At 40.0% G+C, this 15,712-nt stretch overlaps 1 protein-coding gene across 4 annotated transcripts in view; it reads left to right on the forward strand.

Moving 5' to 3' along the window:
• The first annotated feature begins 2,458 nt into the window (after nt 1-2,458).
• Nucleotides 2,459-15,712, forward strand: part of mad1l1 (mitotic arrest deficient 1 like 1) — a 62,180-nt gene continuing 48,926 nt past the window's right edge. For 3 of the 4 annotated variants that reach the window (XM_069168327.1, XM_069168326.1, XM_069168324.1), the window contains exons 1-11: nt 2,459-2,547; nt 3,004-3,167; nt 3,246-3,386; nt 3,577-3,756; nt 3,848-3,972; nt 4,092-4,173; nt 4,916-5,046; nt 6,596-6,710; nt 7,308-7,369; nt 12,209-12,295; nt 13,149-13,293. In XM_069168327.1, the coding sequence (XP_069024428.1) occupies nt 3,024-3,167; nt 3,246-3,386; nt 3,577-3,756; nt 3,848-3,972; nt 4,092-4,173; nt 4,916-5,046; nt 6,596-6,710; nt 7,308-7,369; nt 12,209-12,295; nt 13,149-13,293 (1,212 nt within the window). In that variant the 5' untranslated portion in view covers nt 2,459-2,547; nt 3,004-3,023. The remainder of the gene's footprint in view (nt 2,548-3,003; nt 3,168-3,245; nt 3,387-3,576; nt 3,757-3,847; nt 3,973-4,091; nt 4,174-4,915; nt 5,047-6,595; nt 6,711-7,307; nt 7,370-12,208; nt 12,296-13,148; nt 13,294-15,712) is intronic. The other variant, XM_069168325.1, reaches the window with a different exon arrangement.

The following is a 15,712-nucleotide window of genomic DNA, read 5'->3' on the forward strand; positions in this document are numbered from 1 at the left end:
GGCAATGAAGGGCACATCTGCAGGCTCTTCTGATGATTTACTTATGTGTGTATAGCACATCTAAATGTGTGTGTGTGTGTGTTTTTGTTTATTTAAGTCATCTTACAGAAAGCGCTGCAATCAGAGCAACTTCAGGAGGGCAACGGCAGATGGAGAGGGCGAGAAGGGCGTCAGAATACTCACGAGAAAAAAGGACTGACGGTGTCAGATGGTGACAAATAAAGAAAGACAGTGATGGGAAATAGCGTTATTATCCAGGGAGATAGCGGGTCCAAGAAAAGGAGACATGAGAGACAGGAGGAGCTGTGAGGACTCTGGACCAGTGAACAGGCAGAATACTCCTGGGGGTGAATGGATGAAAAAGAAAGAGACAGTGACAGAGAGGAAGAGAGCTCTTATGTCACTCTGAAGAGGACATGCCTTCTGCTTGACCCTTGCAGACAAATTCACACCCCTCAACTCTTTCCCTCTTAAATCTCACCTAGCCTTTAAAAACAGCTGCTGTCCGTGGCTTCCCCTACCTTTTATTTAATGTTTTCCCACTGTTTTATATTCCTAAACATTGGTGAGCAAGGACAATGACTAAACGCTCGCGCTGCTACTCTACCGTGGTTTGCCGTGGTGATTTGGTGATTACAGCTTATTCGGCTGTCACAGGATAAAAACATCACCTAATGCCCAAGGTGAAAAAGTGTCTCTCGCTGCATCTCCCAGCTTGTCACAATTACTGAGATCCTTTGGGAGGTGATGAGATGGTAGGACTGCTTCCAAAATATGCTAAGAAGAAGAGAGAAAAGTTTAAATTTTTTTTTTTTTTTTTACAGAATTTAGACTCATTTTATGTCTATATTTTAGAGGTATAGAAGCTGGTTAGCACTCTCATCTAAATAATACAGATAATTGAAATAATATACATTTTATTTCATGGTATTCAAAGTCACCTTATATCACATAAAATCAGTAATCTACAAGTGAGGCCTTGTTCCTTCATGCCCTTTTCACACAAATCCTCTTGCTGTTTTGTCTCACACTGAAGTACATGAATGCATGTTAGATCTAAATAATAGTCCTGCCATTACCTCAAACCACAGTGCTTTCCACAGAACTCCTCAGGTACTGTGCTGTGACTGTCAAATGCAGAGGATGAATATCACCTTTGGAATAAATTAAGTATTTATGTCCAAGAGAAACTGGTTGCATAAGAATGAGACTCGCTTTTTCAGATCAGGAAGGTCATGTTAGGCAACTTGTGGTGATTTCATTAAACATGGATTATGGAATGCTTCTGGCCATAATACCTTGGCCCAAATGGCATTTATTTGTTCATGCCATCCATGATACTACTGCCATTAACAGTCAGCTCATACCTTGTCAGCCATATTTAAAGCTGTGCCATCAGTGTCCGACTTGGACCAATATATCTCATGCCACTGCCAAATGAATTCCATCAGTGCCAGAGCAGTCTGCTGTCTAGGTACAATATCCATTTCTACACATATAAGAATTGTAGTAATTAAGCACCAACCACAGCTTGCTGCTATTTCTGTAAAGATACATATTATATTAGGCTTTATGTCTGAGCAGACCTCTTGTGTCCACTACTAGACCACTTTCCCTAAGCACACAGTGCAAAATGGAAACTCATATATGTAGCTGTGCTGCTCTCTGTGGGACAAAGCATGCCACTACATTTTTCATGTCCGTAAAACTATGTTAAACCAGGTGCCAGACTGATGTAAACCCAATTAAATTGGGTAATAAACTATATATTTTTTAAATAGATTGTTTAATACACATGCCGGAAAAGGTGATAGTGATGGTGGCCATAATGTTGTTGGTTGATCTTCATTGCTGTATGACCTTTTTGACTGAATTCACCTAAATGTGGATACGTGTAAAGGATAATTGTTGTCTTGTCTCTTCAGAGAAGGAATAGAAATGGTTGATTGTTCCACTAATATGAGATTTTTATTGAGTAAAAGTACCCACTAAATGAACACGACCTCTATAACACACAAGGACAGATCCAGGAGAACATTCCTGCCGACCGCAATAAGACTGTACAATAACTCACCTCTGGCAAAATCCATCACATAACAATAACACTGTTGACTGTGTTTCTTGGTTGTTTGTATATAATATATATAGATATATACTGTACTGTATATACTGTGCATTTTATATTTATATTTTATATTTTTTACAGCTATTTTACTGCTATTTTATTGCTTTTCTATTATTCTATTATTATCTTATTGCTTCTGTATGCTGCTGTAGCGAAAAAAAATGTCCCCTCGGGGATTAATAAAGCAACTACCTAACCTAACACTAACCTATAAATACATCCATGCAATGCCTGGTGGAGTGTTTTTTTTTTTTCACGTGCAACCGAACCTCTCGCGATACGTCACGAAGTCCCGCGATACTACGCGCATTTCATTCGAGCTGGAGGGATTTGTTTTCAATGTGCAGCTAACACGCTAGCAGGGCAGCGACTAACTTATCTGCAACTAAGCTGTTCCTCTTCACAAAAGAGCCGGCTCTGAGGTGAGGGTGTGTGTGTGCGCGCTTACCAGCGAGACTCTCACTGGAAACACGAATTACAAACTCTCTTGTAGCTTCTGAATATCCGTAGAAACACGTGTCAGTTTGACCGAGGGAGGAAAACAAGCAGTTCAGCTCACAAACTTCACAAAAGACGGGAACGAAAACATTTCACCGGTTGTTGTTTTTTAATGGCTGGCTGCTGAAGGAGGGTTTGTATAATGCATTTGGCTGTTTGTGCCCGGTGATCAAGGAAGACACTTTACGTGGATATCTAACATGCCCGTTAACCGCTACCGGAGCCGCTTGGCTCTTCATAACGTTACGTTAAGTCGGACCTCTACGCAGGGTGCACTTTTAATAACTAGTATCTGCACACATCTAACTAAACTTGTAACCGTGTTGCTGTAACTTGTTGTGCTGTGACTTCACTGACTGTTGCTTTCGTGTCTTGCACAGCAGCGCCAATCAATCTCCAGATGGATTTGGACGACGACACCGCTGTCCTAACCACCTTGAAGTCCTTCAATTCCTTCATCAGCCGCCCTGAACATCCACAGCGGCTTTCAGCGCGCCCGGCAGGGAGTGCAAACCTGCAGACACAGTTCAAACGCAGCATGGAGGTATGTATGCAGAAGCTGGTGGCGTCAAGTCGTGTCTACGTACGACCTTTGCACTGACTGGCTTGTCCTCTCTTTTAGCTTTTGGAAGCAGCAGAGAGGGTTCAATCCAAGAACCGCTGCTTGCAGCTGGACCAAGAGAAGAAACAGATGGAGCTGAGTCACAAACGGGCTCGTTTTGAGCTGGAGAAGGTGGCCTCCGACAGCGCAAGGGACTTGGTGGTACAAATCCTGCGTCTTTACACTTTCAGATTGTACATTATAACCAGATGAGAAGGTTTCGCTTGAAGTTACCGCGCAATGTTTTTGTTTTTTTTCCCCATCACTTTCTCACCCGGAGAATCGCACATTAACAAAGCGTCAGGGAAAAAAAACTTTGTTAAAGCCTGTTTCTCAACGTTTTATATCACAGCACGAGGTGGACCGGAACCAGGAGCTTTTGGGGCGAATAAAAAAGTTGGAGGACAGAGAGGCAGAAGCCAATAAGAACCTTTCAGAGCAAGTGGAGGCAAATCGTGTTCTCCGTAAGAACCAGGAGGGTCTGAACAAAAAACTGGAAGAGCGAGATACGAAACTGAATACAGCTAACCAGGTACACACATGGGCACAGACTCGCACGCGTACTTATAGTGCAACACTTGTCGTGTCTCTTATGTTGGCTCGGTTCTGTTTTCTGCCCGTAGACTATCAGTTCTTTGAAGGATGAGATCAGAGAGCTAAAGCAGAAGATTCAAAACCAAGACTCGAAAATTTCCACTCAAACCCTGGGAAACCAGGAACTACAGGAACAGCTTGATTTACAACGCAGGTGCAGACACACAGAGACTACCGCTACTCCAAGTTTTGTTTCATGCTAATAGATATTGAGCTGTACTGTATAAGATAAATGCTGACTGCACACTTCTGTCTGTTTGGTATTACAATCAGGAAGTATCAGGAAGTCTCTCAACTTTGCCAAAGTCTCCAAGCTGCGCAGTCCTCTTGCTCAGAGCACATCATCAAGATTAAGGTATGTTGCACTTGTACACTGTTGGCCACTCTTTGTTGTCACTCCACAGAGTTTTTGCATGGGGAACCAATTTGTATTGAAATAGTTATAAATATAACAATAATAAATATTGCATTTATGATCTACATTTTGATTTTAAAGTAGTCAATAATACTGGTAATGTGTGAGAGCAAAAGTATGTTTTATTGCCTTGTTTCTAAACCCCCATTACGGATGATAAATTGCAGAAGCCAAGTCAAGAATAGGGGTTAATGTTATCGTGTCTTGGCACCCAGCTACTAATTGATTTGTACAAAAATGACAGCGAGTGGCTTTGTGGGGAGAAGTCACAGAAAAGCCATGCAGACAAGAAGCTTGGATAATGTGAGGATTTTGAGTGTACAATACGCACACAGTGCATTGCAACTCGCGTAAACCTCCTAATCCGAATTTGACTAAAACATGTACATTTTTGAACATGTTGGCTTTGTTGTTTGTACCATTTTTTTTTTTTTATCTTCAATTTTGAATTGCATAATATAAGTTGAGATGTTTTTTATTTATTTATATTGTGTTGTTTCTCTTGTGTTTATGTACATCAGACTTACTTGACAGATTTTCTTGTTCATAAACCATGGAAATAATGTAATTCTTAAAAGACGTATGTCTAACAAAGGCATAAGCACTGTAAGCTTGTGCAGCATATGGAAAAAAAACCTGTTGGCATTTGTTTCGACTGATTTCCCACTTCCTATTTTGGCAGGAGTTGGAGAGTCGTCTTGCCCTCCAGGAGGAAGACATTGCCATAGTGAAGACTGTGAAGTCGGCGGTGGCCAGAGTTCCAGATCTGGAAAAGGAGCTGAAGCACCTCAGAGATGAAAATGCTTTTCTCAGGTCAAATACATTTATGAGTTTTAAGTGCCTTTTTAAAAGTAAAATGTTTCTGTTTATACTCGGTGGTTGGGAGCTTTCAATTGGTATGTTTTTATTTTTTAATGACTATAGCCTTGAGCAACCCACATAATGCCGCAAAACCTTGCTTGATGTGTTGATACTACTTATACTACATGGTGTGGATGCTGTCAAGCCATAATGGGAGGCACGGCCAGAATGAAAAGGGGGAACAGTAGTCCCATATGTTAATTTACACAAATACAGCAACTGGTGTGTTTGCATGCACTTAAAATGTCTCGCTGTTGGCAGTCATCTGATCACACAAACACTGATTTAATGCTTGAAACTCGATTTTCTTGATCAAGATAATAGATAAGAATTCTGCTGCAGATACTTTGACATATTGCTTTGTCATGCAAACCCTTGAAGGAAATTTGCATGAGAAAAAGCAGAAAAGTAATGTCTTGTCAGAAAGCAACATGACCTCAATGATAATATCTATCAGCTGTCAGCCTCAACATTACAATATTGAATTTACAGCTGTATTCATGTGAAACACTCTTCTGTGCTCATCTTTGCTACTTTTTCCACATCTCATCCCCTTTTAGAGCGAAACCATGTATAATCTGGGTTTTCAGTGTAATCAGATTATTGCATGCGTCCATTTTACCACTTAAATCTGATCATTCACAGTAATCTGCATGTAGTATGTGTAGATATGGTCACTGCAATTGTACGGGTTTTCAAATCATATAAGAGCATGAATGTAGCCAGGGATTGAAAAAATGCCCTTCCTTCAGGAGATACTTAGTCCTAAGTTTATTTAGTGTGTATTGGAAAATGTAAATTCTTTTTTTATATGTATGCTTTATTCTAATGTGTGCTTCAATATGTGTGTCTGCTTTTGAAATAAGTAAGCCACCTTCTTGAGATCACCTGCGGTAGAAATCTGGAAATGATGAGTCTGAGTCGCGATTTGTCTTTAAGGTTCTTTAGTCAAAGCTTTCTGCAGAAAGGTTCAGACAAAACAGTTCAGAGAATCTGAGAGTCTGACAGAGCGCAGTGTGTGTCTCGTTATTATAGTTAGGGAGGAGAGCGCACCTTGCTCAGAGCGGCCTTGAGCCCGTCTGATAACAAGCTGCGGGGGATAAGTCAGTTCCATCGCATGCAAGAGGAACAAAAATGTTTCAGCAGAGGAACAACTCACTGGTTAGATGTGGTTAGGTTTGTACAAGAACACACACAGGTCAATAGAGTTTTTCTGTTACACCTTAGGTGGCAGAGATACAAGAACACAACAGAAAGTTAATCTCGTATACAGTGTTTATCTGGGAAAGGCTGGGGCTTATCTGTCCTTCAGAGAACTGATATTTTAGTGAGTTGGAATAAATTGTGTGCGTGTTCTTTATCCCCGTCTACTCTGCATTTGACATTTTGGTCAGTGTGCAAGTGTAAAAAAAAAAAAAGGCCAACTTCTCTTTTGTGAATCTCTCGAAATGTCCACAATAAGTGTTTTTTGTGTTTACTTTGTTCACCTCGCTCCATCCAGGGAGAGTCGGGAGAATTGCAGCCTATTGAAAGAGGAGGCGGAGGGGCTACGGAGGAAGCTGGAGAGGATGAAGAAAACCAAAGAAGAGTTGGTCAATATCGAACTGGAGAAAGAGGTAAACTGAGTTCAGTTGTGCATTGTACTCTAGTAGTAAATTAATATTCACATGAATAACAACTATAATCATGAATTGGAGATATTCAAAGCCAATTTATAGTTAAGTGTGAAACTCTACTTACTTACGTACTTGGTCACATATCAAGCGTATTTGCTGAATGTGATGTTTTTAGTTTCTGTTTGAATTTTCTTTGGTTGCATTTTTTAAATATTTGTCATGTAATTTACTTTCAAAATTTATGTAATTTTTTTGCAGTTGTTGTCCAACTGTAAAATATCCTTTCTCAATACGTACTTGTTTATATATGTTTATAGATAGATAGATAGATAGATAGATAGATAGATAGCTAGATAGATAGATAGATAGATATGTGTCACTACTTTTTAATGAACAGGGTAATTTCTTTAATCTACAGGTGTTATATGAAAAGAGTAATGCCTATTAATAGTTCTCTGTATACATATTGTTATCACCCTTAAAGATGACATATTAGTGAGGCTTTAACTTGTGTTTTTTTCCTCTGTACTGCTGGCACAATAACAACATTAGCTTCTTGTGTATGGACACTTTACTCATTGTTTCATTATTATTTAGAGGCTGGCTGAGAAGCTCCAAGCCTGGGAAAACCTTGGGCAGTCTACTGGACTCAACATAAGGTCAGACACTGTGTGAATGTGCATATGATTGTGTGTGAGACAACAACAAAAAGTGTGCGTGTTTGTGCGTTTTCTACATTTTTATTTGTTTATTTATTTTTTTTAACATTGATGAGATGTGAAAAAATACCACTAGGTAGAGCTGTGGTCATTCTAAACAAATCTGCCTCATCATTGTGGATTTATTCCACTGGAGTGTATCGCTACCTGTTTGTTTTGTACCTGCTTGTGTGCGCGCTCAGTGTGTCTCATTGCATTCAATCAAAGCTGGTAATGAGAGAATGATTGCATGTTTCCTTGTGAGCAGTGGAGCAGATCTGACAGATTATAAACATTGCAGACCTCCATTGCATGCATGCCTGCACACATGCACGCACATCATGTTTGTTGTTATTAACGCTGGCCATGATGTAAACAGAATATTTTAATGGAAACCACCCACGTGTGTGTGTGTGTGTGTGTGTGTGTGTGTGTGTGTGTGTGTGTGTGTCTGTCTGTCTGTCTGTGTGTGTGTGTGTGTGTGTGTGTGTGTGTGTGTGTGTGTGTGTGTGTAAGATTTGTCACACCTTTCTGTAGGGCAAAAATAAAAAGGTAGAGGCCACCACTTAATAAATTATAAAATAAAGTCAAACGTTTCCTCATGTGATGCTTCATCTGAGTTTAATAGAATGTGTTGTAAAGAGACCTGACAACTCAGGTTATACAAAGACCTGAGAGGATCATACGAATGTAAAACACTCCTCAGTTTAATATATGCAACAAGTTGGTTGGGTTGTCCATCATTTTTCTCAAACTCCGCTGTCATCCTGGATAATGTTGAAAATTGAAAAAGGGCAGCCATACATGTGAAGCTCATACTGATCAAAACTGAAGGTCAATGCAACTTGCAAATCAGCATTTTAAAAACTCCTTCAAGCTGTTTTTACTGTTCACTATATGTCCAAATGAATTGTTAAGTGGGTCAAGGTGTTATTTTGCCGACACACTCCTGCGGTGTAGAGGCAAATGGAATTAAGTGTGCTTCATTCAGTAATTTGTTCACCTTTATTGCATAAGGTGCAACAGTGTGGTGTGAAAATGAGTATTGATGAGCTTTTGTGCATTGGTGGGATATTGTGATTGCCTTGCGGGTGATTAGAAAGTCATTATTTAATATGTTTACTGTGCTGAATCTTGTCAGGTGTGCTTATCAAAGTTTTATGGGGAAGTTTACAAATTGTGCAATAAGTTAAACTGAAAGTGGATTTATGCTATCCTCCTGTTGGAGTTAAAAACGATCAGCAGGTTTCAGATGAAAGGAAAATGGATGACACTGCAGAGACAGAATAATATCTCGGGGCAATCAGTAATTCCACGGTGTCAGAATGAAAGTCGACATCACAACAAAGCTGCCTGTTGAGGGTGCTTCCTATTCTGTCATTTAATATAAAATATCTAATAAGTACTGTGGTTTTCTTCCACCAAAGTCTATATTTGTATTGTTGATTAGTTCATTTGGTTGGCCAGTAAGCAGTTTTAGAGAACTGCAAGCTTGTGATACTTTTATAAAATGTTTTGCTTTAGTTTATATAGAGTAACCTTTTCTGTCACCAAACACTTGGGGGTGATTTTATGTTTAGTGGTGTTACGAGAGTATATAGTGGTGTAGTGGTTGAGGAGTTTTTCTCTTATAACCAAGGATTTGATTTCTCACCAGCCGTTTTGCCAGAATAAAACAAGTTTTGGGCAGAAGAGAACGCTCCCAAATAACAATAAATGTGTCTGCCTGCTGAAGTAGACAAGCCTTAAAGCCGCAGCTTGAATTTGCCAGCAGTTGGCTGGTTGCTACCAGTCATTTCCTTTCCTTCTGTTACATGGTTTGATAACATTGTGCCTGCTTATGTGTGCGCCCATGTGGTTGACAATTGAAAATAAAATAAATGAGAAATGGAAAATGAAAATATTTGTATATAATTACTCTCATGAGGGACAGATGATGAAAATATTAGAGAAGACTTTCCGGAAATGTATTTTTCTTTTCAGTGACATTTTTGCCAGCTGAAGACAGAAGTACACAGCTTGGTGCATGTGTGTCTCAAGTTCTTCCTGCTGGAGATTGTGGACAATAGTTTTGACTCAGAATTGTTATAGTGCATTGTACTAACTCATTCACACAAATTGTCAGAAATATGAGTGTTTATGTGTGATATATATGGGTATCTCGCTGCTGTTCCCCACGGATTCAGACTTTTCTTTTTGTCTCTCCGGTTCCCATTATCCTCTTAGTTAGATGGTCAAGCTAGAATGTGTTGGTGGTCGGTGTCCAACCTCTGCAGTGTGTGAATGTGATCATTTTCTCTGTTTTGTTATTGTTAATATCTTGTTAAAAAATGTGTCCCCCTAGGTTAGACTGTCATGGCGAAATTGCAGATGCACATGTACCAGTGGACACAAAATGTGTGTAACTCAGGTGCTGACGTTGTTTAAATGCCGTAACTTTGAATAGTTACGAAAAAAAGTGATAACATTCACCTGCGCACATTATGATGGGGCAACAGGAGCAGTCTCAAAACTTTTTGATTGCCCATAATGCAACAAAGCTCCTTGTCCAGGATACGAAACAGGAAGACAGGGAGAAAAATAACATTCAGCTTTGCTTATCATGTCGGCCTGTCGCAATTATTAAGCTGACCGCAAACATTTCGCATAATTCTTAGAATTGTTTTCACTCCTCTGTGTAAAAACAGCTGAATGACGGTAACAGATATTTCCCTTATTATTTTCATATCATTTTCTCCTTTTTGAGGTTTGACTTGGGCTCTTTTAATAACATCATCTCGTTGCATTGTCTTCTGCTGTGGTTTAATGAAAATTAGTTCCACCATGGCCCATTGTTTATTTTGATTACTGGTACGTGTCATTGTCAGTAACAGTGTTTGCATGGTCAAGTTTTTATGTTATATCTGCCCTATGTAGTTTTTGTTTGCAAAGCCTAAAAGGCAAACAGAAATGCAATTTTTATTTTCAAAAGGGTTATGTTAATTTATGTTTAGGCTTATAATATAATAGTGGTATAAAATAAACAGAAAAAGACAATGAAATTGGTCATTACAATTATTCATCATCAACAACATTTTCACAATTGTGGCAGCCCTATTACCAATTTGCCATTCTCTCTTCCAAATAATTCTGTCACGTAACTGTCTGTACCTGAAATGAATTCACACACTTCAGGATCCTTTATGACCTGGGAATAAGCACGAACATGTTTGATTTGTAAAATTTCCATTTAACACTTAACGGGAAGTAAAACAGAAGTAACCCCGTCAAAAGCCACACAGCAGCGCTTTGCCTATCGTAAACACAACATATTAGCTTTGCCTTCTCCAAACCTTCGTTATTTTATTGGCCTTTAAATATCCACTATCCATTAACTCCTTCTATGAACAGGCTTTGTGTCAGCAGAATTGAATTGAATGTTTTACCCGGTGCTGCTCAGAGTTTGCATTAGGCTTTCTAGTTTTGAGTAATTTTGTCTTTTCCCATCAAGAACTTATCTCTCAAGTGTGCTGTCTGAATGTGCGTCAGAGGAGTGGTTATATAAACATATAATGAAAATAATAATTGTATGTCACATAAGGTTTGCTCATAGATAGCTTTAAACTCCAAGTTTCAAACTGAAAGAAAAAACCCTTCTCTGTCTGAAAGCACAAGAACAGTTGTGAGAGTGGGTTTGTCTTTGAGTTGTTATTGAGTGTTTTTAAAAAATGAGGTCACAACACTTTAACAAGGCTGGAGACTGAATTCAGGCGTTGGAGTCTCTTCCCATTACTCAATTAAGTGAGAGTTTTAGACTCGCAGTGGTGTCACAGTGCCCTGGCAGTGCATTTACTCTTGACAGGGTTGCAGCTCGGACGTGTTTACAACATCTCACCCAATAATATTCAATCAAACTGTTATTTGCAACAACAACAACAACAACAGAGAAGACTGGCTAATGGCCTGCCTGCAAAAACACCCCCCAAAAAAAATCCCCAAAACAGCTGAGGACATAAAAGCAGTTTCTTGTGTAAGCTTAGGAAAAGGCTAATCCATGTGAGCTTAGGGCAATGTGGAGTTACCTACTTTGGGTACCACAGTTATCCCATCATATGATTCACAAAGTCATATTTTTCCCCGAGATTATGTTCACACCTAAAGCTCCACCTAGTGAAGTGGTAATAAATCCATGCCAATCAACTTTCTTGTGGCGTATTCTCTTGTTTTCCAGCCTTGAAGTAAACCTTGACTGCGCAGCCTCTCCCTCCCATATGCCTGATTTGTCATATGAGTCAGTAGATTCAGGTCAGGTCTTATGCTGTCACTGCCAGTCTCTATGGAATGTAAAGTTTGGTGACATGTTTGGTTTTTGTTCTGGAAGAAAAGCAACATTTGACTAACCTTTATATCACAAGAGATAAAAGATAATGGATTAAAAAGTGTTTGACAGACTCGTCGTCGCTTACAGCATTTACAGTTTGGAGGTCATTTGATGCATCTTTGTCAGAGTATTTGACCATCTGCAGTGTTATTTTCCTGTTGTGTGTGTGTTTTGTAACCTGTCAATCTCTCCCACGGAGTGAGTTTGTTTTGTGGTCCGGTGACCTGTATTTATCCCACTCGCCTCCTCTCATCTCTCCCTCTGCTGCTCATGTCATTTTATTTCCCAGCTCCCCACCGGCCCACAAACAAAGAAATATAGAAACGCTGTTGTTTTCCTCTATTCTGTCCTTTTTCGTCCTTCTCACTCATATTGAATTTTGATTGTGTGTGTCTTTGTGTACACGTGTGCATGCTAAGTGCTCTGCGCTGTGTCTGTAGGAAACCAGAGGATCTGTCCAGGGAGGTGATTCAGATCCAGCAGAGAGAAATTGCTCTGAAAGAAGAGAGCTACACACTCAACAGCCGGTAACACACACACACACACACACACACACACACACACACACACACACACACACACACACACACACACAGTCACTCGCACACAAAATCCCTTTACTTCCCCTTCAGACCTATTTCTCTCATTTGTCTGTCTGCATGCCTCTCTATCTATTAGAGCATATCTCTGAGAAGTTCTTAATTGTCACAAAGTTAATTAAACTGGTCCTGATTCCGATAGCACTCTTGACAGTAACCACTGGTGTGTGAGTGTGTGCGTATGTGTGAGAGATTGGGAGTGCGAGAGAGGGTATTCTCTAATTAAACTTGTCCTGTTTAGACAGAGGTGATGTCTGTAGGGGAGGCTGCACGCATCCTCTGGTAGAGTCATGCGGCAGCTCAGTCGAGCTAAGAAAGCTTTCATTAGCTAACAAGCGTTTCTCTTTTGCTCGGCGTATTGGGCTCATTATGAAATATTAGAAACAGCAGAATGGGAGAGCGGTGGGTGTGGGAGGGGATGGTGAAGGGAGCTCGCGGTGTAATTATTGCTCTTCGGTATCATTATTGTCCTATTGATCAGACCTGGTACAAATTTATGCTGCAAATAATTTCTGGACGCTTGTCAAGGAATTATTTAGTGTCAGTCGGGTAAGTTAAGGGAGTGTTATTCTAAATTGACTATAAATTGCTTTTTCAAATTGTCTGAACAGTCCGCACCAATCAACCTGTTTCCCTCTTTTCATGCCCTTTCTCTCTCTCCCCTGTTATTAACACACACACACACACACACACACACACACACACACACACACACACACACACACACACACACACACACACACACACACCTCCCACCTATTCATTTATCCTGGTCTGTCAGTGTGAGGAGTGTGGAGCGTTCCCAGTCGGAGCTCCGTGCAGAGCTGACCCAGCAGCGCAGCAAGACTCTGGAGGAGCAGAAGAAAAGAGAAGCACATGATGGTCTCGTCCGTCGACTACAGAAGCGAGTGCTGTTGTTAACCAAGGTACCCGGTGATCAAACGCACACACATTCATAACACTGAGACTTCAGCAAGTATTCATACTTTCTCCACATTACCTTTCATCCATCACCCCGATGCTAGACTCTTTCTTAAAAACACTCAGGAAACACAGTTGGGATTTTAATCTCAAAGCCGGCACACAACTCCTAATCTCGCCTTTACCCCTGTCTGCTGCTAATTGGCTAGTGTCATGTGACTCGTCTATCTTTGCCGTGCTCTGCAGTTCTTGACTGGACCTCTCTGTGATATTGATTTCTCGGTGTGCGTAATTCCCTCGGTCATGCTCAGCCTTTGTACACAAATCACACACACACACCACGCGTAAGCAGGGATAAAGGCATGCTTTAAATATGACTTGGTCAAATATTGTTTTGTCCGAGAGCGCATTCAACCATTTGAACGTAATGAAGTATTCAGAGGGTTGTGAATAATTGTTGTTTATCCTCCAGTCATGATGTATTTTAAACAGTATCTTTTGCAGGTGTTGTTGAATGCGTTGCTTTGTAGTACTTTGACCCTCTTATTTATTCAGGCACACTTTGCTTTTATGGTTCTAACCATTATAAATATTCATAGTTTTGCCTTAATGCCTGTAGTTAAGTATGTTAATGCCTCTCACCCAACCATATCTCCAACTTAAATAAATTTGATATCACCCAGCTCTACTAAGAAATGAAACAGGAAGAAGAGATGCAATTTCTTACATTTGGGAAGCTGGAACCAGGAAAATGTGTGAATAACAGATGACATGAACTGAATTGTTTAATGGATAATAATTTGATAGTTGTCAATTGGTTTTGTATTGATAAACCATTCAAATCATCATTCAAGTATTTATGTTAGCTCACCGAAAATATACAGAACCTCTTTCACCTGTGGAAAAGAGTGTAGACGTACAGTATACTGGCTCACAGGTGCTCTGCTGCACTTCGACAGGAGTTGTTAAGAAAGACATTTACATTTAATTTCACAAAGTTTGGGTATTCCCACTCTTTCCATTAAAAGGAATCCTTTTGTCTTTGCCACAAGGCTACGTCTCCTTTAAGCCCCCGTTGGCCTGCTCAGATATTTAGTTTCTTATATACCTGTGTGGGACTGACTCACTGACCCATTAGAGACGCCGCCACAGCTTCACACACCAGATAAAACAGTTGACACAAAGCAATTTAAAAAAAGAAAGAAATAGATGATGAAAAAGGTAATGATAGTTTTATCACTCTGTCCTCCTGCTCCCTGTTTGTTTGTGTGTTTTTAAATTGAGAGTTTTTATCAGAGAGGAGCTGACAGATTTTTGATTAAGATTGAATGAACTTCTTTGCACGTTAATAGACTGTAAACAGCCAAAGGGGCTTGCTGCATGCACACTGACCTCTAAATGTATTTGTACCTTTTTGTATTTACTTCTGTTTACTCTGTCTTCCTGCGTGTCTTCTTTTTCGTCTTCTTCTTCTTCATCTCTCCTTTCCAAGACGGATCTCGCAGGATGTTTCAGGTGTAATGTTGCGTGACAAATGGCACCGCTTCTGTGCCAAAACAATGTTGAATTAAGTGTATTTCATGTAGTGTTTGTAAATTAATATGACCCGGTTCTTTTCAAATGGATTAAGTTTGTTTCTGATCTGCCTAAATCACAGGCTGAATTTGATGAGTGGGATGATGGTTGGTTTCAGATTCGAGTCTATGAGCTGACGTGACAGGACAATTGCTGCCTATTGATAGGATTTTACATCCAGGAATTAAAATGTGCTTATATGCCATTCTTAAAAGGCAGCACTCCTTAGCAATCAACATGTATTACATGATGTTATCTGGCCTGGTATTATTCAAATTAGCCCCAGTAAATGATCGATGATTGAGCTTTCAATGACCCTCGAAACTTAAGGCTGGTCTTCAGCAGCCTGGCTGTTTGTGGACTGTTTATTAAAAAGGCTGATTGCCACAAAGTGCCACCTGCTTTGCGTTATAATACCGAGACCCGACCAGCGCAGTGACAGGAGGGGAGGAGATGCATCATTTTAACAGTCTTGACTGACAGTGAATGTGCATGAACAAGCAGGCTGTTTGCCAGTGTTTGAACAGATGAGATTTTTTTTACTTAACATTGTTCCTGGACACCTGTTTAATATGAGTTGAATGCAGTAATCATTACATAATTACACTGCCATAAGTTAAAATGTTCAGTCAGCTAATCTTTTCTCATGTTTATTACTAGATGGTCGTGTCTTGCGACATAAATACCTAAAAAAAAGGGCTGGTGCTATTAAAGTTGCAGTTTAAGCAAGCGGCAACCAACACCTGACGCCACCTGTTGGTTTGTGAATGGCCGTTATGAAGCCTCGAGTTTGGATTTTGTCCGGTGCCATTTTGCCAGTCACGAGTGGTTTGGAGCCGGAAGTGACCA

Source organism: Embiotoca jacksoni, unplaced genomic scaffold, assembly GCF_022577435.1.
Source record: "Embiotoca jacksoni isolate LCO1_2020_lvr unplaced genomic scaffold, fEmbJac1.0.p SCAF_4, whole genome shotgun sequence".
Classification (NCBI taxonomy): Eukaryota; Metazoa; Chordata; class Actinopteri; family Embiotocidae; genus Embiotoca; species Embiotoca jacksoni.